Genomic DNA, 22205 nt, shown 5'->3' on the forward strand with positions numbered 1-22205 from the left:
CCCTCTCTCTCTGCCCCTCCCCGGCTCGCGCTCTGTCTCTCTCTGTCTCAAAAATAAATAAACATGAAAAAAAATAAAATAAAATAAAAACAAAAACCGTGACGAAGTTTGAAGGACTGCGAAAATTGCCAAAACGTGTCACGGAGTAAAGAAAAGTTGGAAAATGGCACCAACAGTCTGGCTCGACCCAGGGTGGCCACAAAACCTCAGTTTGTAGAGAAACACGATGTCTGTGAGGCTCAACAAGGCAGAGCGCAACAGAACGAGGTAAGCCTGTCGTATTGGCCTCGAATGCCATTCATGCCACTGAATGGGACGGTTACAACAGTGACTCTTGGGTCACAACACCACAACCTGTCATTTGGGCCATTCCGCAACCCCCACCCCCACCCCCCCCCCCCCGCAAAAAAAAAAAAAAAAAAAAAAAAACAGGCAAAAAACGAAAAAAGGAACTAGACAGAAAATGAAAATTGCAATTCACGTCGCACACTTAAGAGCGTTGCACTCCACTCAGAAAAGAGTAAACAGAATAGTAGGCAAATGAGGACTGTCGGTGCGCAGGAAGGCTTACCACACCTCCGAGAGGAAGGAGAAGTCTGGGTGAGAACCACTTTCAGTTGATGACAGAAGCGCCCAGGGTGGACACTGGCCGCAGGAGGCCACCGGCTCCCGTCTGGCCCGCCATCATGCTCTGCCTGCTCCTGCCTCTCGCGCTGGTCTCCTGCCTCGGCCCAGGTAAATGCGGGGGGTGGTCGCGCAGCCCCCGAGTGACTCTGGTTGTGTGCAGCTCGCTCCGTCTACACCACGCATGCATAGGTGTCTGTTTGTCCCCCGCGGGGCCGGGTGGGTGTCACCGCCTCTCCACTTGGCACACGAAGCGCTCCCTTGGACTGACAGCTTCCCCTGTGTCTGCATTTATCTGCGGGGCATGGGAGGTGAGCTTGTTCTAAGAGCAGACAGTTTGGAGTTTACAACCAGCATGCTGTGAAATACAGAGTTCTGCCGTTAGGAAAGTGAGTTCTCTCCCCAGATGAGCTACTCTCTTGCTGGGTGACCTCAGGTGGGTTCCTTATGCCTCTTGAGTTTCAGTGCCCGCGTCGAAAATATTGAAAACCCTATGGTTCAGTGTAGCCAAAATTTCTAGGCACAGGGAAAACGCTGGAAATAGCCCTATTTTATTACTGTGATCGCTGGCTCTCCCTTCCTGTGATTCATATCAGAGGCTAAGTAGGCTGCCAGAACTTTATATGGCCACAGAAAGTCCTGGCCCGTCCTGCCTCCCCGTTCCCCACTGACCAGTACGTGGAAAACGGGAAGGTTCGTGTCATGTTTGGGGAATCACCGGTGGTTATTGGAACCAAAGTATAGGCTTCAGGGACAGACGGGGCAGGAGACGAGACAGAAAAGCTAGGCCAGATGGGGCACCCGGGTGGCTCAGTCGGTTAAGCGTCCGACTTCAGCTCAGGTCACGGTCTCAGTCCGTGAGTTCAAGCCCCGCATCTGGCCCTGTGCTGACAGCTCAGAGCCTGGAGCCTGCTTCGGATTCTGTGTCTCCCTCTGTCTCTGCCCCTCCCCCGCTCATGCTCTGTTTCTCTCACTCGCAAAAATGAATAAATGTTAAAAAAAAAAAAAAAAAGTTAAAAAAAAGAAAAGAAAAGCTAGGCCAGGGTAGCAGATGAAAATAGCTAATACTTCCTGACGCCTTCTGTTCAGGGCCCCGGGCCAAGTACTGTGCACGCATTATATACATAAGCCTCAGTACAGGTCTCGGGAGCTTGTGCTATATTGACCCCATTTTACAACGAGAATTTAAATAACTGGCCCAGATTTCGTTAGCCAGCAGGTGGCAAGCTCTTGCAACAGTTCTGAGAAACAGTGACCAGTGCCCAGACACAGCCGCAGTGCAAGAGAAAGGGCCGCGGTGACAGTCACCATGGATGCAGAATTAACAAGACGGACACCAGGAGGGTGGGGGAGGCTCTGCTTGTCTAGCTTCTGGGGACACATCGTGAAGAGAGCGGGTGAAAACTCTTCCCCGTGGAGCTCACATCGGAGCCGAGGAAACAAGTTTCCTAAGTGAAATGGCATAGCGGACAGTGACAAATGATAAGGAGGAAAAAAATCAAGCGGGGAATGGGGATATGAAGGATGGTGGAAGGAAGGGGCAGGGAGATTTCAGACAGAGTCGCCAGAGGTGATAAAGTTGGGGGACGAAGGGAAGGGAGGCGGGGAGTTCAATGTCGGATCTACTGATTTGAAGACATCAGGGTGATATCCGTGAGATTTCCGGGGAGTGGCTGGAAATTGAGGACTAGGGGCTGGAGGCGCGGACATCACGGCAGGGAGACCATCACCGAAGCTAAGAGAAAGTGCAAGGAAAGCAGAGCCGTGGGAGATAACGTGTCCATCCTGTCCTGTCTTTCTAGAGGTCTCCAGGTACAGGGCGTGGCCTCCATGTGATGTCCCCAGCTCTGTCTATCCCAGACATGACCTTTGATGGGAAAGTCAATCCATTACTGCTTTGTAGCGACCTCAGTAGCCCAAATCAGGGGAATATCCATTTTGATAAGGGCCTTTGTCACCTCATTTGCCATTCCTGCCCCACAGGGAGAGGCCTCAATCCATCTAGTGAACGTAACTACAAATATCCAGTATTTGAAACCCCCAGGGGCTGCTGGCATGACGGTAAAACCCGTTTGCCAGTCTTCCGCAGGCAGTGTCCCCCTAGCCTGACTTGCCTCGGCTAATAATAATAATCTCTTTCATCCCTGGACCGTATATTGTCTCTGTTGACCACAGGCATGAAGCTTCTCTGCCACCATCATTTGGATCTTGTGCACTCTTTAAACGCTTGTTTGTAATGTTTATTTATTTTTGAAGGAGAGAGAGGTAGGGACAGAGAGAGAAGGGGCGGGGCAGAGAGAGGAGACCCAGCATCCGAAGCAGGCTCCAGGCTCCGAGCTGTCAGCCCAGAGTCCGACGCGGGGCTGGAACCCGGGAACCGTGAGAGCGTGACCTGAGCCGAAGTCGGATGCTTAAGTGACGGAGCCACCCGGGCGCCCCTAGATCACGTGCACTCTTAAGAAGCCCCCAAGAAGTCTGCTTGGGCACCTGGACTTTCCCACTGCTCTTTGTCATCTGATTATCAGGGCCCATCCTCAGCCCGGTTTTGCTGCCTCCTCTGTCCCCACATGGGGGTAGGTTGGGGCGGACTGATAACGAGGCAAGGAGGTTATCGCTGTGCTGCAAAATCTCCCGTGACCTAGCAGCCCTTCCTGTGGCTGCGGCCGCCAAGCTACTTGCCTGTATGACTTCTGAATTTCCTTTCTGGTGGCACTCGCAATGCACCATGGGCACCTTGCTCGACTTGTGCGCGGTTTCCAACACCCCGCGGGCCTCTCTGCCAAAGCTGGTTTCTTTACATCCAGGTTTCGTAAGCCTTTCCTTCCATTTGGCTCCATGGGCATGGAAGACAGGGAAGGTGTATTTAGAATCTTTTATGTGGAATAAAGTGCTAATTGGTAGCACTTTATGTCTGCCTTTCGGGCCGAGGGGCCTGGGGTCGGCCTCTTGGCCTCTACAAGAGCATTCAGGGCCACCACGTCCCTGCCTTTCTTGCCCATTTGAAGCTGCCATCTACAAATCGGTCTTCCTCCGCACTGGCCAGGGATCCTCTTGGGAGATCTCTGCGACTTGAGACTTGATCGGTTCCTTCTGGGCAACTGTGGGGGGTGGAGGAGCGAGGTCAGGAAGCAGGGTAGCTGGGTTTAAAGTGTGATGCGGCCTCAGCCGTAGCTGAGGGGGATCTGGCAGGTGGCTTGATATTGTCGTGTTCTGTGTTGGGGCAGCCACAGATGTCCTTTGGTTTCTGATAAACCGGAGACCAGGTGCAGGGTCCAGACTGTCCTAGGTTGACCCATACTTTCTTTTTACCTCTTTTATCAGAAGGCACGTGACTGCCCCAGCTCTCGGGCAGGGACACCAGCTCCTGGCCACCATGTCCGAAGGTTCAAAGAAATCAGCTACCACGCTCTTATTCAAGGGCCCCAGCATCTGTGTTAACACCCCCACAGCCACGCCTTATCTTTCACGTCCATATAAATCAAATGCTTTTCAAGGTCTGGTAACGCTAAGGTTGGGGCTTCTGAACATATGGGATCTCTTACTTCTCTACAAAATAGTTTCCACTGCAATGTGCTGTTGAGTTTTAAAGTTCCATTTTCTGGGGGCGCCTGGGTGGCTCAGTCGGGTGAGCGTCCGACTTCGGCTCAGGTCACGATCTCGTTGTCCATAAGTTCGAGCCCCGCATCGGGCTCTGTGCTGACAGCCCGGAGTCTGGAGCCTGTTTCAGATTCTGTGTCTCCCTCTCTCTCTCCCCCTCCCCCACTCTTGCTCTGTCTCTCTCTCTCTGTCAAGAATAAATAAACATTTAAAAAAAATTTTTTTAATAAATAAAGTTCCATTTTCTGACCACTTTCCTCCATCCTCTAAAGTCTATTGTGGCCAGGCTGCTGCAAAACAACATCACTCGCTTTCACATCAAAGGGGAGTATCCAAAAGCCTTCCAGTGCTGGAGGCTACAGGCCACAGGCTGTTGTTCAGAATGGAACTTGTCCCATGTTCTGGGAACCTTCCTTAGAGCCTCTGAACTTCCAAAGGTCGCTTACAGTGATTAGGGGTGACACAAATGCCACACGATCTTGCTTACAGAATATTTAAGACTCGAGTGGCTTGTCCTTAAGAAAAAGGCCATGGGTGGCTCCGTCGGTTAAGTGTCTGACTGCAGCTCAGATCATGATCTTGCAGTTCGTGAGTTCGAGCCCCGCCTCGGGCTCTGTGCCGACAGCTCAGAGCCTGGAGCCCGCTTTGGATTCTGTGTCTCCCCCTCTCTCTGGCCCTTCCCCTCTCTCTCTCTCTGTCTCTCTCTCTCAAAAAATAAATAAACATTAAAAAAATTTTTTTTTAATTGTAAAGAAAAAGGCTAGAGAAAGAAAGGTCTTGGGGACTGCCGAGGACTCTGGGCGTCTATCTTAACTGTTAGTAAGCGAAGTCACACCAGAGAACCGGGGGCCCTACTTACAGATCGCCAGTACCGAAAAGAAGGGAAGGACAAGGTACACAACGGCCAGGCACTCAGGGTGGAGATTCAGACAGTCGACAACAGTCAATTGAGTAAAAACATACTCACAGATACTAGACCAGCCGGGACGGAGACGTCCGGCACATCTCCCGGACTCTAAGCACGAGACACCAGCACAACAGGGTCCAGCGTCCCCAACGAAGAGGCCAAGTTTACCCTCTGACTAGTCTCAAAACGATCGCTCCCGTTTCGCCAGGCTGGAGCATCCAAGCCTCCCGGATAGCCAGGTTGTGCAGGCTTCCTAATGGTCTTTCCCAGTTCACCCAGACTTCGTGAGACACTCTCAATGTACCTCTAACATCTGTGCCGTAGACCCGGCCTATGCCAGCAGAGAGCCTTCCGAATAAAAACACTCGGTGCAGCCGCTGGATCTCGGGGGAGGGCCCAACACCGGTGGTCGTTACAGGCACCAAGGAGGGGGAAGCCCGCAAGGAAGCCTCTTCCAGCCCGGCCCCGGGAGCTTGACTGGGTGGGCCCAGGACGAGAGGACGCTGCCCTCTACTCCATTCACCGGACACCAGGGAATCGGAGGGCAGAGTCGCAGAAGGCCAAGAGTCCCACCTGGGTCACCAACATTTGTTACCGAGCCAATGTGGGTGGGCCCCTCGGTGAGTGACAGAGAGAAGCTACACCGGCTGGAGCTGCCTTACCAAGTCCTCTATTTGCAGCAAATACGGAGAACAAAGCGGTGACTCCCCACACAGGAGTGAGCGGACTCCTTTTTTTCCTTTTTCAAACCACTTTTTTAAAATTCAAGTGTAATTATTTTATTTTTTATTTTATTTTATTTGTGTTTAATTATTTTCTTCATGAAATTTATTGTCCAATCGGTCTCCATACAACACCCAGGGCTCATGCCCACAGGTGCCCTCCTCCATGCCTCTCCCCCACCCTCCCCTCCCTCCCACCCCCCATCAACCCGCAGTTTGTTCTCAGTTTTTAAGAGCCTCTTATGATTTGGCTCCCTCCCTCTCCAGCTTCTTTTCGAGTGTAGTTACCAAACAGTGTTACATTCGTTTCAGCTGTACGGCGTAGTGATTCAACAATTCAATACATCACTCAGTGCTCATCACGATACGTGTGCTGTTCGCTCCTTTCACCTCTTTTCCCTGTCGCCCTACCCGGCCCCAGCTCCCCTTTAGTGACCAGCAGTTCGTTCTCTGTAGTGAAGAATCTGTTTCGTGGCCTGCCTCTTTTTTTCCTTTGTTTTATCCCTTAAATTCCATATAGGAGTGAGACCATATGTATTTGTCTTTCTCTGCCTGACTTACTGATTTCACTTAGCGTTATAGCCTTCGGGTCCATCCATGTTGCTGCAGATGGCAAGATTTCGTTCTTTTTTATGGCTGCATAATATTCCATCGAACGTACATGCCACCTACTCTTGGTCCATTCATCCCTCGATGGACACTTGGGCTGCCTCCATATCTTGGCTATCGTTAACAATGCTGCTGTAAACACAGGGGTGTGTGTATCCCTTTGAATTCGCGTTTTTGTATCTTTTTGGTAAAGACCCCGTAGTGCAACTGCTGGGTCGTAGGGTGGTTCTATTTTTCATTTTTTGGGGAACCTCCCTCCTGTTTTCCACAGTGGCTGCACCAGTTTGCATTCCCACCAGTTGCGCACAGGGTTCCTTTTCCTCCACAACCTCGCCAGCACCTGCTACTTCTTGTGTTTTTTATTTTAACCACTCTGACGGGTGTGGGGTGACATCTCCTTGTGGTTTTGATTTGCATTTCCCTGATGACGAGTGGTGTTGAGCATCTTGTGTCTGTCGGCCATCTGGATGTCTTCTTTGGACACTGTTCATTTCTTCTGCCCATTTTTTAACTGAATTATTTGGTTTCGGGGTGTTGCGTTGTATAAGTTCTTTATATATTTTGGATACTAACCCTTCACCTGATATGTCATCTGCAAGCATCTTCTCCCATTCAATAGGCTGTCTTTTTATTTTGTCGATGGTTTCCTTCACTGGGAAACAGTTTTTATTTTGGTATAGCCCCAACGGTTTAATTCTGCTTTTGTTTGCCTTGCCAAAGGAGACGTATCTAAAAAAATGTTTCCATGGTTGACGTCAAAGAGATTACTCCTTGTGTTTTCTTCTAGGAATGTTATGGTTTCAGGTCTCGTATTTAGGTCTTTAATCCATTTTGAGTTTATTTTTGTGTATGGTGTAAGAGAGTGGTCCAGCTTCTTTCGCATGTAGCTGTCCAGTGTTCCCAACACCATTTGTTGAAGAGACCTTTTTATTTCCCATGGCATGTTCTTGCCTCCTTTGTCAGAGATTAATTGACCATATAATTGTGGGTTTATTTCTGGGCTCTGGGCTCTGTTCCTTTGATCTGTGTGCCTACTGTGTGCCAGTAACGTGCTGTTTTGATTACTACAGCTTTGTGGTATAATTCAAAATCTAAAATTGTGATACCTCCAGCTTTGTTCTACTTTTTCAAGATTGCTTTGGCCATTCAGGGTCTTTTGTGGTTCCATCCAAATTTTAGGATTGTTTGTTCTGTTCTGTGAAAAATGCTGTTGGTATTTTGACAGAGATTGCATTAGATTGGTAGATAAGCAGTTAGAGAAAGACGCTATCACATGACTTCACTCACATGAGGAATTTAAGACACAAAACAGATGACCATCAGGGAAGGGAAATAAAAATAATATAAAAACAGGGAGGGGGACAAAACATAAAAGACTCTTAAATATAGACAACGAACAGGGTTGCTGGATGGGTTGTGGGAGGGGGGATGGTCTAAATGGGTAAAGGTCATTAAGGAACCTACTCCTGAAATCATTGTTGCACCAAGTTAGTTGTAAATTAAACAATAAATAAATTTTTAAAAAGAGAGTAAAAAGGCAATCCACAAAGTGGGAGAAAAAGATTTTCGAAATATATTTTGTATCTAGAATACACCAAGAGCTCCTAAATAATAATAAAAAAAAAACCTGAGAATCCATTTAAAAGTGGATCAAAGATTTCAACAGACAAGTGACTAAAGGAAATATTCAAATGGAAATGGCCAATAAATATATTAAAAGGTATTGAATGTAACTGATCGTAAGGGAAAGGTAAATTAAAACCACCACAAGCTACCAATATATCCACATCAAGCATTGGGAACTTTATAAAAACTGAATCTGGGTAATGGAAAAAAAAATTGTAGATAAGCAGGTTCCTCTTATTGGGGTCTGGGATGGATACTGAGAGGGGGAGGCCTGATCATCACGTGTCATGGGCAGGCATAGACCTTCACATGCACACCCAGAAAACGTGCCTATACATATAGTATACGGTATGCTAATGAGGTTTATGCCCGTCCCAGGGCAGGGATTTTAATATTGTCCTAGAGCTGAGGTACCTGTCTGGCACTTTATGACTCAGCTGCCCAGGCATGTCCTGGGGGGTCCTACTCAAAATGTTTCTTTTCCTGTTCCAGCAATTCACTAGTTGGTTTCTAAAAGATAAAACCGATAGCTGGGCAGAGGCTTTGAGGAGTTTCCGGAGTGGAGGGGTTCTCCCTGCTGACAGAATCACATCGCCTGGACCCCAAAGCAGCTCTCCTTGTGCCAAAATTCTCACAGAAGGGTTTTTGAACATTTCCTGTAACTTCTGACCTTCCCCTTCCCTGAGCAAAGTGCCCTAAGCCTTTTTCTTCTTCTTAGACCTCCAGGGGACTAATTCTACCTTCCCTTTCTCTACCTTCTTCCCCTTGGTCTCTTTTTCAGCCAGACTCTTTTCTCCTTCCCCTGAACCAAAACAAACTCCCCACAAATATAAGCAGAGGCAAACAGATATTTGAGCCCCTCCTTGAAGGATAAATAGGGGCTCAGCAGGTGGAAAAAGCGACAAAGGGCATTCCGGGCAAAGGGAACAACAGGGGCAAAGAAAGAGCGGGGCACTCTTGGAAGAATCACAAATAGTTGGGCCGTAGGAACCTCTTGTTTTTATTCAGAACCCTGCTGTGATGTTATCGTCCCTGTGAAGGGTTCCCTGACAACCCCCAGCTCCCCCAGCCCCGGATGCTCATTTATTTGGGCTCCTTTACAGCACGTACCTCTGTTGGGTCAACATTTATTGAGCTAGAGATTGTGTTAAGTGCTAGGAACACAGAGATAACAAGCACAGTCTCTATCCCCAAGATTCTGGAAAAGAGAGGAAAACAGTCTCATAATTACAACAAGAAGAAAGAAGTACTTGGTGTTGAGTGTACCGGGTGCAATTGATGGTCCGTACAAGGTCAATGCAGAAGTCAGCCCCTTCCTAGCTCCAGACCCAGCTCATGGCACTGAAACTACTCGCTTGCCTGTTAGGCTCCTCTTTGACATGGTGAGCCCAGAGGCCCAACATTTCTTATTCATGTTCCCAATCTTCAGCCCAGAAACTGGTCCGTAAAAGGGATCTAGTCCATATGGTCTGAATGCCGTGAGTTCTAAAGCTCTACTCACTGAACTGGCATAGAACTGAGCAAATGGTAGAAAGAATGACTTGGTCAATGAATAGTTGCCATCTATAAAAAAAAAAAAAAAAGGAGGCGTCAAGGAATGTGCTAGGCAGGAGGCAACAGCTCCTGGGGAGTCCTTGGGCCCCAGGGTATGCCCAGGCTCCTTACAAAAGAGAAACTGCTCCTTAATATCTTGGACAGAAAACCTCCAAGAGAAAGAACGGAGTGTCCAGTCACTCAACAGATACTCACTGGATGAATCCTATGGGCCTATGCTGTGCCAAGCAGTGTTCAAGAGTGATCACAACAATGAAAAAGACAGACGGAAACCTTTGCTCTCAGGGAGCTTACATTCTAGCAGAAGGGAGAGAGAATTTTTTTCTTTAGGGCAAATTATAAAGTAGGCTAGGTGGTATTACGGAGAAAAAGAAGTCCAAAAGCAGCTGAATGTACAGGGGTGAGGGTTGGCGATAAGGGAAGAGCGGTCCTCTCCGAGAGGGAATGTGTGCGTTAAAGACCTTCTAGAGATGAAAGAGTGAGCCACATGCACACCTGAGAGACAACACCCTTCCGGGCGGAGGGAACGGCAGGTGAACCAGCCCTGGCCTGCTCAAGGAATGGCCAGGCCAGCGTAGTTTGAGCAAAGTCAACTGGTCTGGGGAGAGTTATAGAAAAAATAGGTCAAAGACACAAACATGAGCAGATCATTTTGGTCTTTAAAAAAAAAAAGTTTTCTTAATGTTTGTTTATTTTTGAGAGACAGAGAGAGAGAGAGAGACAGAGGAGAGCAGGGGAGGGGCAGAGAGAGAGGGAGACACAGAAACCAAAGCAGGCTCCAGGCTCCGAGCCATCAGCACAGAGCCCGACGCGGGGCTCAAACTCAGAGCTGCGAGGTCATGACCTGAGCCAAAGTCGGACGCTCAACCGACTGAGCCACCCAGGCGCCCCACCTTTTGGTCTTCATAGGTCATTGTAACTGTTTTGGTTTGGTTTGAGTTTTGTCGTCATTCTAACATATTTAACTGAAATATACACATGACGAGAAAACTGTACAAATCCTAAGTGTGAACTCAATGAATTATCACAAAATGAATAAATCCGAGTATCCAGACCCAGGTCAAGAACTAGGACATTCGCAGCACCCCAGAGTCCCCCTTTGTGCTCCCTCCTACCTGCTCTCTCTCGCTCCTCCTCAAAAGTAACCACTGTCCTGACTTCAAGCAACAGATCCGTTTTGCCTGTTTTTAAACTTTCAGTAAGTGGGATCAACAACAGAAAAAGGCAAAATACACTTTTTGCTCACGATTTTGCTTGGGATCGTCCCCCATGCCGTTCCTAGAGGGAAGAGAGGTTAAGATGAGAAATCTTCCCCATCACGTTAAACCCCTGATGGGAAAGATGGGGTGCGGGGCGGGGGGGGTGGGAATGGCCGGCAGCGTTCAGTGCCTGGCTTCTGCACGACCGTCAAGGAAGGAGAGAGGCAGTGTGAACTCGCCCAAGAGCTGAGCGTCAGGATCCCGAGAGGTAGTTCCTCCCTGCTTAGATCTTCTCCTGAGAAGTAAGAGATCTGGAGAAGGTTGGGGGTCCTGGTTACAGTTACATATTCACCGACTCACTCAAACATTTCCAGACCCTCCTTCATGTTAGACACGGTGCCGAAATAGAAAGATAATCAGGGCACGGCCAGTTAGACAAACAAGCACACACAGGACCACAAAATGGTGTGATGAGTGCTACGTATTTGCAGAGGATGCTCGGGAAGCATCCTCTTTAAGAATCGTTGTGACCGGGGGCGCCTGGGTGGCTCAGTCGGTTAAGCGCCAGACTTCGGCTCAGGTCACGATCTCATGGTTTGTGAGTTTGAGCCCCGCTCTGGCTCTGTGCTCACAGCTCAGAGCCTGGATCCTGCTTCAGATTCCGTGTGTGTGTGTGTCTCTCTTTCTGCCCCTCCCCTGCTTATGCTCTCTTTCTCTCTCTCTCTCTCTCTGTCAAAAAAGTAAATAAACATTTTAAAAAATTAAAAAAAAAAAAAAGAATCGTTGCGACCATTTCACCTTTTTTGCTCAAACATGAATGGCTCTGAGATAGGCTCACGAGAACAGGACCACCGTCTATTCCTTTGAAGTTATATTTATCACTTCTGCATTTATCAGTTTTATCTCCTCCATTTTGAGAATAGAAAAGATATTTTCTGGTATCACAAAAAGAGCAAAAAGCAAGTGAGGTCAAAATCGTTGGGTCTGAATCCTGACCCTTATTCTGTAGCTGTGTGACCCTGGGGAAAAAAAAAATGAGTTAAACAATCTGTGCCCCCGCTCTTTTATCTATAAATGGAGATGATAATATCCATCCGATCTGCCTCCCAGAATTGCACCAGCATCGAAGGAAATAATGAATGTAAAGAGCTATAAATTCCTAGTATCAGTCCTCTAACCACCACCCCACCCACCCACAAACCTACTATGTTGGGCACAGCAGATAATCAGTGAGTGTTGAGCTTTCATTAAACTTCATCAGCAAAGACTTGTGATTGTTGGAGTCTATGCTCTGACGCAGTTCCCTCTCTCCCTCCACCTCGGGCCCGGAGAACTCAGAGGCTGGAGTCAGATATTGTGGTCATGACCCAAGAGTGACCAGCCCGGATAGGAGGATGGACTGGGCCAGAACCATCTGGGCCAACTTCCCATTATCCAAGAACACCAGACATTTTGTTGGGGGTGGGGCCTCTGTGATTGTCCATTTCCACACTTCTCCTAACCCTGTGTCTCTTCATCATATGTCTGGGCATCAGTATCAGAAGGCTCTAACAGATGGGCAGAGGTAGGGAAAGGGTGTGGGGAGCAAGGGGTGAGCCGGTGGGGGGGGGGGCGGTTAAAGCAATTTCTCTTCTGTGTTTACAGGGAACACAGCTTCACAAGCCAGCTCAACCCCACTGATGGTGAATGGGACTCTGGGGGAGTCGGTAACTTTTCCCTTGAAACTTCCTGTATCTGAGGATACTCATTCCATCACCTGGCTTTACAAAGGAACATCTATAACCTTCATACAACTAAGCGATCCTTCAGATCCACAGATCATACTGACGAATCCAAAATGGAAAGACCGACTGCAATTCACCAGGAACTACTCCTTACAGCTCAGCAACCTGACAATGGCTGACGCAGGATCTTACCATGCCCAGATAACCACACAAACCTCTACAGTGTTTTCCAGTTACAAGCTGAGGATCTTCAGTGAGTGAAAGCATGGGGGTTAATTGTGTATGGACTGAAAGGTAGGACGTATGTCAATCCTATGTGACAGCCAGTGTCCACCATAGCCTGGTGGTAAACAGCGTCGTATTTGGAGTCAGAATGAGGTCCAGCAGTAAACAATCTCAATGGCATTGCTCGGCCAGTGAGTGACAGAGCGGAGAATAGAACCTAAGTCTTGTGGCTCCTGGCCCCCAATCACATCACTCTCCCTCACCCAATAAAATAGTCCCTCTTGGGGCACCTGAGTGGCTCAGTCAGTGAAGCATCTGACTTTTCATTTCGGCTCAGGTCATGATCTCAGAGTTGTGAGATCGAGTTCCACGTCCAACTCCATTTAGACATCATGGAGCCTGATCGGGATTCTCTCTCTCTCTCTCTCTCTCTCTCTGCCCCTCCCCTCACTCACTCTCTCTCTCTCTCTCTCTCTCAAAGTAAATAAATAAACTTAAAAAAAAATAGTCCCTCTTGACCAGAAATGTAATGGAAGTGGGGCACCTGGCTGGTTCAGTCAGAAGGGCATCACTCTTGATCTCGGGGTCACGAGTTCAAGCCCCACATTGGGTGTAGAGATTACTTAAATAAATAAAACTTAAAAAAAAAAAAAAAGAAACGTAATGGAAGTAACAGAAGTGAAATAGCTGTGACTGTGTTACCATGTGCATTACCTGTCTCTGTTGGGTAATCTTCACCAAAGCTCCACGAGGTGGATACGAACCCTTACCCCTGAGGCACAGCATCAGTCACAGCAACCTGCCTACAGTCACAGAGGAGACAGTAAGTGGGAGAGTTTCCCACATGACTAGCTGGCATGACACGTCCCTTTACACAAAGGCTCGTCTGGCTCAGTGGAGAATGATCAGTATACAGAACAGTGGTGTACCTAGAAAGTGCTCTGTAAGGATGAGTTGATAACGAGAAAGGTCTTTTCTACAAGCTTATTTAACCTCCAAGAACGTTTTCCCCAGATGGTTCATGTCCTCAACATAAAATTATGGAAACCATGAGACAGCTTGCCAATCAGTATCAGAAAAAAAAAAAAAAAGATCCTTCTAGCAATCAGTGGTGTTCGAGATGCCTTGAATGCCTTTAAGACCATCTCTTAGCAGGAATGTTGTATAGGAGATTCAAGCTTGAACCGGCAACTTTGAAGGTCACCGAGATTCCGTACGTCTCATCTACCCGAGAGCCTACAGTGTCTAAAACTCACCCAGAGCCCTTTGGGTTAAGATGTGGAATCCAAAAAAGCACTTCAGTTAAAATAAGATGTCACCACAAATAGGTTACTTGTGAACCTTTATAATCCCCTAAATATTTGGCAGATGTACCGTGTTAGATTGGTCAAAGTCATGTCCCTAAAAGAACAGGACACAGAACAGGGAAATATGCTAGGAAAGAGAGGTTGTCTAGAAAAGTCTGCCACAGGAATTCCAACCAAATGGGCAAAATCACCCTGGGACAGGGTATTGATATCTTGACGCTGTTAAACCAATCACCACAAAGTCGGTGGCTAACATCAGAAATTTTATTCTCTCACAATTCTGGAGGCCCAAAGTCCAAAATCAAGGTGTGGGCAGGGCCACTGTCCCTCTGGAGGCCCTCGAGGGCAATCTGTTCTTGGCCTCCTCCAGCTTCTGCTGGAATGCTGCTGGCACTCCTTAATGTTTGTTGGCCTGTGTCTGTGTCACACGAGTCTCTGCCTCTCTGTCACATCGCCTCCTCCTTTCCCTGTGTTATCTCCTCTTCTGTCTCAAATATCTCTCTGCTCTCCTCTTGGAAGGACACTTATCACTGGATTTAGGGCCCACCCAGATAATCCAGAATCATGTCTTCATCTCACTTAATTACATCTGCAAAGACCCTTTTCTGAATAAGATTCTGGGAATTAGGACGTGGAGATATCTTTTGGGAGGGTGTCATCATTCAACCCACTACAGGCAGAATCACTCTGGGTGACCAGAGGTCATCAAGTCAGTGCTAGGACCCTGGAGAGAAGAGAGACACCCGGTAGAAAGTCTGAGAACAGACCCCGAATCAGTCTCCATCACACTGTTGAGACAATGTTCTTTAGCCACTGGTCAGAAGACAAAGCATGACTTCTGCAATAACCATACTCATGAGGTTCAACACCAAACCCTTCTCAGGACCTTTTGGCATCAGGAGTGACAAGGAACAGAAGTCATTGTTAAATGGAGCGGTCATGGGGTGCCTGAGTGGCTCGGTCAGTTGAGCCTCCGACTTTGACTCGGGTCACGATCTCGCGGTTCATGAGTTGGAGCCCCGCGTCGGGCTCTGTGCTGACAGCTCAGAGCCTGGAGTCTGCTTCAGATTCTGTGCCTCCCTCTCTCTGCCCCTCCCCCATTTGCAGTCTGCCTCTCTCTCTCTCTCTCTCTGTCTCAAAAATAAATAAATATTTAAAAAAATTTTTTAAATAAATGGAGTGGTCATAATAGGCTGAGAAGATAGCATTTGAGCCAAGACCTGTTGGAGGTGAGGGAGTGAGCCACACAGATAGTTGAATGGAGAGGCCTCCCCTGTGCCTGGCAGGCTCAAGGAACGCCAAAGAGGTCAAAGACCAAGGAGCAGAGTGAGGGGAGAGGAACAAGAAACAAGGTCAGTATGGAAACAGAGGCCACATCACGTATGGCTGTGAGAGCCTTCACAGGGACTTTGGTCTCTTCTCTTGGTGAGACTGAGAACCATCAGAGGGTTTTGTGAAGTGCTTGGATTCTGGATATACTTTGGAGGTAAAGCCACCAGGGTATCCTGATGTGGCGGCGTGAGACGAAGAGGTAAGTCAGGGGTGGCTCCAGGGCTTTTGGCCTCAGCGACTGGAAAGGCGTGATTATCAACCAAGGTGTGGGAGGCTCCGGACTGACCAGGTTCGGGAGAGGAAACCAGGAATGCTTTTGAACATGTGCAGTTTGAGAGACACATTATGTCCAAGGGGAAATGTCAGGTAGGCAGTTTTATATTCATTAAGTGGGAAAAGGTAACGAGAGATTTTTGAGGCCAGCCACGGACACAGGTTGAGGGAAATGTGATATTTTACATATGAGGAAACTCATACGTAAGTTTGTGTAAGGCGTGGAGAGATTTAAAAATGTCTCCACGGTCACATAACCAGGAAATGACAAAGCCATAAGTCTGGCCAAGGTCTTCCTAACTCCAAATCCAACACCCTCCATTCCATGAAATTCCTTTCTGTCAGAATATGTCCCACCTCTACTCCTCTAACTAAGCTTAGAGCATTCCTCAATATCTTCCCACCAGACAGTCGGGGTCATTCCATTCTTTACTGGGTCATCGTTACCTCAGGCCAAGCCCCGCTCAGTGGCCTTTTTCTGTACCACTCCCACATCCCTACTGATTCACAGCTACAGACATTTGTTAAAGATATCTTTTAATGTTTATTTATTTTTGAGAAAAAGAGACAGAGCCCAAATCGGGGGGGGGGGCGGGGGCAGAGAGAGAGAGAGAGGGAGACACGGAATGTGAAGCAGGCTCCAGGCTCCGAGCTGTCAGCACAGAGCCCGACGCGGGGCTCGAACTCACGAACCACAGGATCGTGACCTGAGCCGAAGTCCGACTGAACCACCCAGGCACCGCGCTACTGACGTCTCTATAGCCAATATTTTCTGATCTTTGCTCTTAGAAATTTCTCAAATGCCTGGATATATCGTACTTCTTGGTTCTCCAGAATTACTTGCTCGTTCAGTTCCCTCACTTTTTCTTTCTCTAGTTTTTTGGCTCTCTTTCTGTCTCTTTCCCTTTCTGTCTTGCTGACATTCCGCATCAGGATCTCTTTGTCCTCACTGGAGCCAGCATCTGATACAATGAGGACCAGCATTCCTGCAGATTCGTGAGAAGTACAAGTCCCCAAGGACACCGAGCTTTTATCTTCCACCCCAGCTAGGGAACTCTGATGGTGGAGAGAATAGGGCTCTTGAGTCTGGTTTACTGGCTTCTGCCCTGACTAAGGGCCAGTTGGCCCTCAGCTGAACTCCCCAACGTCTTCACACAAGGCCAGTGTACAAGGCTGGAAAGGATGCCAGGCATACACTGGGGCCCAGGAAGTAAATTGAGCAGCCCAGAATCACGCAACTAGTTGGTGATGGCCGTCGGGTGTCCCCACTCACTTCTCCCCCTGGCTGCTCTGTCTCATGCTGCTGTCCCTCATCACTGGTCACCCCAGACCCTGACACCATCCTTTAGGCAATACAAGCCAAGTTACTTACAGAGTAGACAGGCCATAGCATACAGTAGAGTGTTGGGAGGAACACAGAAGCATTTGGCGGTGGGAAGGGTATTTTTCACGATGGCCTGAAGACCAAGCCATTTGGTCTCAGGCCGGGCCTTTTCCCTGCGTGCAGGACCACTGAGGAACTTAGAAGTGGCCAACCACACTTGGCGATCCGAGAATGGGACCTGTGAGATCCACCTGGCCTGCTCTGTGGAGAATATGAATGACGACAACCTAGTAAGGTGGGAGGTCGCAGGAAGCATATCTATAAGAGAAGCCAACCTCACTCTGTCCTGGGACCCCAAGAAGCCCAGCGAAGAGAAGTACACCTGCATAGCTGAGAATCCTGTCAGCCAACTGTCCTTCTCTGTTTCCACCCAGAGTCTCTGCAAAGGTAATAGTCGGTCTCAGGTCTCCCCGAGAGCCTTGAGCAGCTGTGGGATGTGGTATGTCCCTCCTGCCCAAGGTGACTTCCCAAAACAGGGGCTCAGGGGGAGGCCACCCAACACTGCTGGGATAGGACTAACACCCCCCCCCCCCCGCAGCTCCGTACCTCTCATTGCCTCCAGAGGCCTCTCCTCCCTCCCTCCCCCTAGTCCTCCAGCCCACTCAGGGCCCAGGGGCCAAGTCTTTGGGAAGTCAGAACTGCTCCCCACACCGGCTCTACCAGGCTCCTGCCCCATCCACCACAGGGACTCCCACTCCCAGAAAGGCTGCCCAGAGCCGGAACCCACCCAGCCCCCAAAGGTGGCCTAGAAGAGGCTCAGCAGAGACCCTCAGGAGGGGTCTTTTCAGAAGAAAGACGCTCTTCTTTTTTTCTTTTTTCAGATTTTTTGAATGATGAATCCATTGGTACCCTATGGATTGTACCTGTGACTATTATTTTGATATGTCTAGTCATCGTGTTACTTGTTGTTTGGAGGAAGAAATACCGTTTGTGCAAGAGAGGTAAAGGGAGGGAGGAAGGTCCACTGGGACAGCCCCTGGGATGTGACCACACACGTGCTACTTTTCTCCAGAAAATGCATGACCAAGCCTCAAGGCCTGGCTGCCCTTCCCCTTCAGGTCCCCCTGCACCACATCCTCTAGAGAGACACCTGTGGGCGAAGGGTAGGGTGTGGGGACCTCTCACACTGCACTCACAAATTTCCATTTCCCTGATTTTATTTTCCAGGCATCTTTCATTTCTCTGCTCAGCAAACCCAGACTTCTGGTGAGCTTGTAGACTCTTAGCTCCCAATCCTAAGACAGAGGGGGAGTCCTAGTGAAGGAGGAAAGGGGCCGGTCAGAAGGCTGGGTGATGAGAGAGGAGGGAGTCAGAATACCATTACTCAGGGGGACCAGATGGTGAAAGAGAGGTGACCCGTAACTATGCATGTCTGTCCCTGAAGGATCTCAGGCGTTGGGATGAGGGTGGCTCCCCACCCCTTGATGAGAAACCAGGTACCGGTGGAAGGCTCACTGTCCATTATCAACCAGCAAGTCCAGGGCAGGGACAGGGTTAGAGCATCAAAGGTCCAAAGACAAACTGCCTGACCCTGTCACTCTTTCAGCCAGGGGACTTGAACACTGAGTAGACCCAGTCCAAAAAGAAAAGGGTGATACAGAGACAGGAGCACAGGCTCTGGACTCAGACTGGCTGTGAGTCTCATTTCAGGGGTCAGAGATACACGACATCGTGTGTAGAGGACGAACGTGAGGTTCAGAGTCAGAGGGCAGGCATCCGAGTTCCTGTTCCATCACTTCCTCTTTGACTTTGTGCCAAGTTCATTGAACTTCCTGAGCCTCCGGTTTCTCATCAGTGATAATAAATATAATATAATGTAACTATCCATAGTACAACCATCTGTAATAGAATCTGAGAAGTCTCCTAATACTTTATATGTGACATAACCCGGCTCCATTAAAGCTTGCCAATGGCGTTCCCTGGCCCCTGTGGAGGCAGTGCTCTTTGGTCCCGGGAGCTCACTGGTCCACATGTGAATCCAGAGGGAGACGCTGAAGCTTTAGGACACCTCAAGACCACGTCCCCCCCAAGAGATGAGGTCAGAAATAGAGCACACGGCTGAGAAGGTTCTAGTTCAACCCAGAACTTCAAAGAGTGTCAAAAATGAATGAACCCTAAGGAAGGGCATTGCCTCGACCAACCGCCTCTTTGGGGCCACAAAGTGCCGTGGAGTGGGACACTGAGAGAGCGGGACACTGACTGTGCCTTCCTGTGTTAACAGCAGAGAACGTGAATAACTTAGAGTATGTCTCCATCTCTTCGGGGAACACCGTGTATGCTCATGTCACTCATCCAAAGAGGGTGAGTCCCTTCAGCTTTATATTCCGTCATTGGCACGGTTTTTAGAGTCTTCATACGCAAACTTGTCACCACAGTCATCTCTTTAATCCAATGACACCCACTGTGGAGGAGAGGAGAGGCAGTGGCCGCAGCGACGACGTTGCACGGGGGACCTTGCCAGCCCCCAGGGCTCTCGCCCCATGATGTGTTCGCTCACGCCCTACTTTACATGGTCCTCTAACTGCGTGACGCATCAGTAAGTCTTGTCCCTTGGCAGCTTAATTACGAGCTGCCTGGAAATGAAAATGATGTTTTCCTCTCTGTTCCCTGAGCACGGTTCCCAGTAAACACTTGCTGAATAGATCGGAATTCAATGAAATTTGAGAGTTTCCAGAGAGCACAACTGTGTGGCAGGGGGGTTTCTTGCCCTGGATGGAGGAGAAATAGAGGAACTGAGAAACACTCTCTCAAGGGGGGAGGTGGGGCAAGGATTCGCAACAGTAGAAGACGGTAAAGGCATGAGCGGCCTTCAACGCTCCCCTCCCCTCTGCAACATAGCAGATGGCCTTGGGCAGCCACCAGGAACTCCTTTGCCACACATCAGCAATTTCCCACCACCCCCCAAGTAAAGCACCCGCAGGTGGACCCTTCTAAATAACGCCATCCACCTTCTGAAAAGTAAGCCAAGATAACTCAGCACTCACCCACTGATGGAAGCCATGATCCCGCTAGAAATCTTAGGTTCCCCAAGCAAATATCCCTTCACACAGCTCCTCATGGTATTTCCAAGGTAGGCTCCTCGAAGGGAGGTGACAAGAAGGGTACTCCCCCTGGTCCAAATATCTCTGCTGCCTCTCTAATTCTCTCCTGGGGACAAGATGTATCACCCTCAACAACCCAATAAACGGCTCTCCAGCCAACTTGCTCACTTCTTCAGAAAAAAAAAAAAAAAAATCGTACTCTGGAGAGTTTCAGAGGTTTTCTCCATGCCCTAAATATTCCTTAGTTCGTTTTAAATGTCAAAACCCATGAGCACGGGGGACTTCTGCCGAAGGAGCTAAGACAAAAGATACAATACTCCTATACACTCTGGCATAAGGTGGAGGAAAGACAGCAGAGTCCGATGCAGGAAAGAATGCTCCCCTTTCTTCACACACCCGCCAACAAGGTTGCCCTTCTGTCCCTCTCTGGCTCTCGAGCCCACTGGTTTGCCGGGGTGTTGTGCTTCTCGCGTGGGCCTCGGGAAATGTCACTCAACTTTCTCTGGCTTGAGAGCTCGTGGTGTTTGGTCGCCAACCCCTCTTGCTACACACTCTCTTACCCTTTCCTCCTGGAGGATGTTGACATCGCCCCTCTGTGTTGCGTTGTCTTTCTCTGCACACATATCTCTTTGTCTGTGAGCCGAATGTCTATGATTATTTTTTTACAGCAAACAAGTAAGCCAACGCCTATGAAAAGCACTGATTCCTCCACGATTTACTCCACGGTTCATCAGTCCAAAGAGGTGAGCCCGTGAGGGTGCCCTGTTCTCACAGCTTACCTCTCTCCTTAGACTTAGAACTTTATAAGGGAAGTAAAAGTAAAGGGGGCCACGGGATAGATGGCACAGACACCGGCGGAATGTAGAAGGTCTCAGGGCATCACCAAAACGTAGAGGTTATCTTGTATGAGGCTCGTCACCCATCACTGAGTTTCCACCCTACCTGAATTCAGTTAAATTGTTTAAATTAAAATTTTAAGTCAGTTTTGCCTTAGCTCCGTATTCCTATCTGTCACTTAGTGCTTTCCAGACCTCCTCTATGGCCACGAGAGACAGCCCGAGACACTGGTCCCCATTAACCTGCTTGATTTTCCTTTTTGCCATTAGAGTAAGCCCATTTCTCCCCAGACGACTGCCCTCGGCAACGTCATCCAAGTGGCTGAGGGGTCTCAGCAGGAATGCAGGAAGGACATGGCTTCTCCCGATCCCTTGGGAGAGAACAAACACAGCGTGGTTTCTGCCTGGAGAACTTGAATATCTAGGATCATCACTTCCAGTTCTGAGGACCGGAACCTGTTCGCCTCCGTCAAATATCGAAGGAATGACATCATTTCCAACATGGGACCCAAATAACATTTTCTAATGTGCTCCGGGTCAAAACACGCCTCGGCGAACAAGCCTGGATATTGACTTTCTCTTTGGCAATGGATGGGGTTGCGGTTGACAGGGAGTGGTAATTCAGAAGACAACGACTTCTCTCCTTGTAGACAGCAGCAGGACTGCGATTCGCTGGGAGAGAGTACTGTGTGTTACGTATGTTGTCTCCGGAATCGGACGGACCCATCCCCAAACCCTCACGCATCATTTACTAGACATACCTCCTGGGACCCGTTACGGAACCTCTTGAGCTCTGGTCTGCTAGACTGAAAAATGGGGATCAGCCCGTTATTCAAACCAGGAACCGGAGTTATCCTTGACTTCAGCTGTTTCGTCACCGGGCCCTTTGGACTCTACCTCCACACATGTATGTCAGATCAACCCGCTTCTCTCCAAACCTGCAACCTCCATCCCGTATTAACCCACCATCATCTCCAACCTGGGCTACAACAGTAAACTCCAAACAAATGTCCCCCAGGTTTGCTCTTATCTCCCTCCGGTCCATTCTCCACAAGACAGCCAGAGAAATATCTTTAATATAAATCAGACCCTTCACTTGTCTGCTTAAGATGAACGCTGCGGGACTTCCCGGTCACTCAGAAAGAAACTGAGTCTCCGTGGCTCTGGATGGCCTGGCGCATCTACAACCTCGGCCGTCACCACTCACCCCTCTCTCTCTGATTTGGCCTCTCTGGTTCTCTTTCA

The 22205-nt window shown here is 48.8% G+C and overlaps 1 protein-coding gene across 3 annotated transcripts; it reads left to right on the forward strand.

The window, feature by feature from the left end:
* Window positions 1-509: 509 nt before the first annotated feature.
* SLAMF6 (SLAM family member 6) lies at window positions 510-21470 on the forward strand. Of its 3 annotated transcripts, XM_042924909.1 has the most exons (8): window positions 513-735; window positions 12483-12815; window positions 17207-17470; window positions 17905-18024; window positions 18251-18289; window positions 19305-19384; window positions 20793-20867; window positions 21231-21470. In XM_042924909.1, exons 1-8 carry the CDS (start codon window positions 621-623, stop codon window positions 21375-21377), a joined length of 1173 nt encoding a protein of 390 aa, XP_042780843.1. In that variant the 5' UTR covers window positions 513-620; the 3' UTR covers window positions 21378-21470. The 3 variants fall into 3 exon arrangements, 2 of the variants coding, with proteins under 2 accessions (XP_042780843.1, XP_042780844.1); XR_006198754.1 differs by lacking the exon at window positions 21231-21470 and having other exon boundaries at window positions 510-735; window positions 19305-19619; XM_042924910.1 differs by lacking the exon at window positions 18251-18289.
* Window positions 21471-22205: the final 735 nt, after the last annotated feature.

This window comes from Panthera leo, chromosome F3 (genome assembly GCF_018350215.1).
Source record: "Panthera leo isolate Ple1 chromosome F3, P.leo_Ple1_pat1.1, whole genome shotgun sequence".
Lineage (NCBI taxonomy): Eukaryota > Metazoa > Chordata > Mammalia > Carnivora > Felidae > Panthera > Panthera leo.

Excerpts from the sequence above, each read along its gene's own strand:
- SLAMF6 (XM_042924909.1), top strand. The coding sequence starts at position 621 with ATGACAGAAGCGCCCAGGGTGGACACTGGCCGCAGGAGGCCACCGGCT. Across the intron at positions 736-12,482 it reads GGTCTCCTGCCTCGGCCCAG|GGAACACAGCTTCACAAGCC; the intron begins GTAAATGCGGGG and ends CTGTGTTTACAG. Across the intron at positions 20,868-21,230 it reads CGGTTCATCAGTCCAAAGAG|AGTAAGCCCATTTCTCCCCA; the intron begins GTGAGCCCGTGA and ends TTTTGCCATTAG.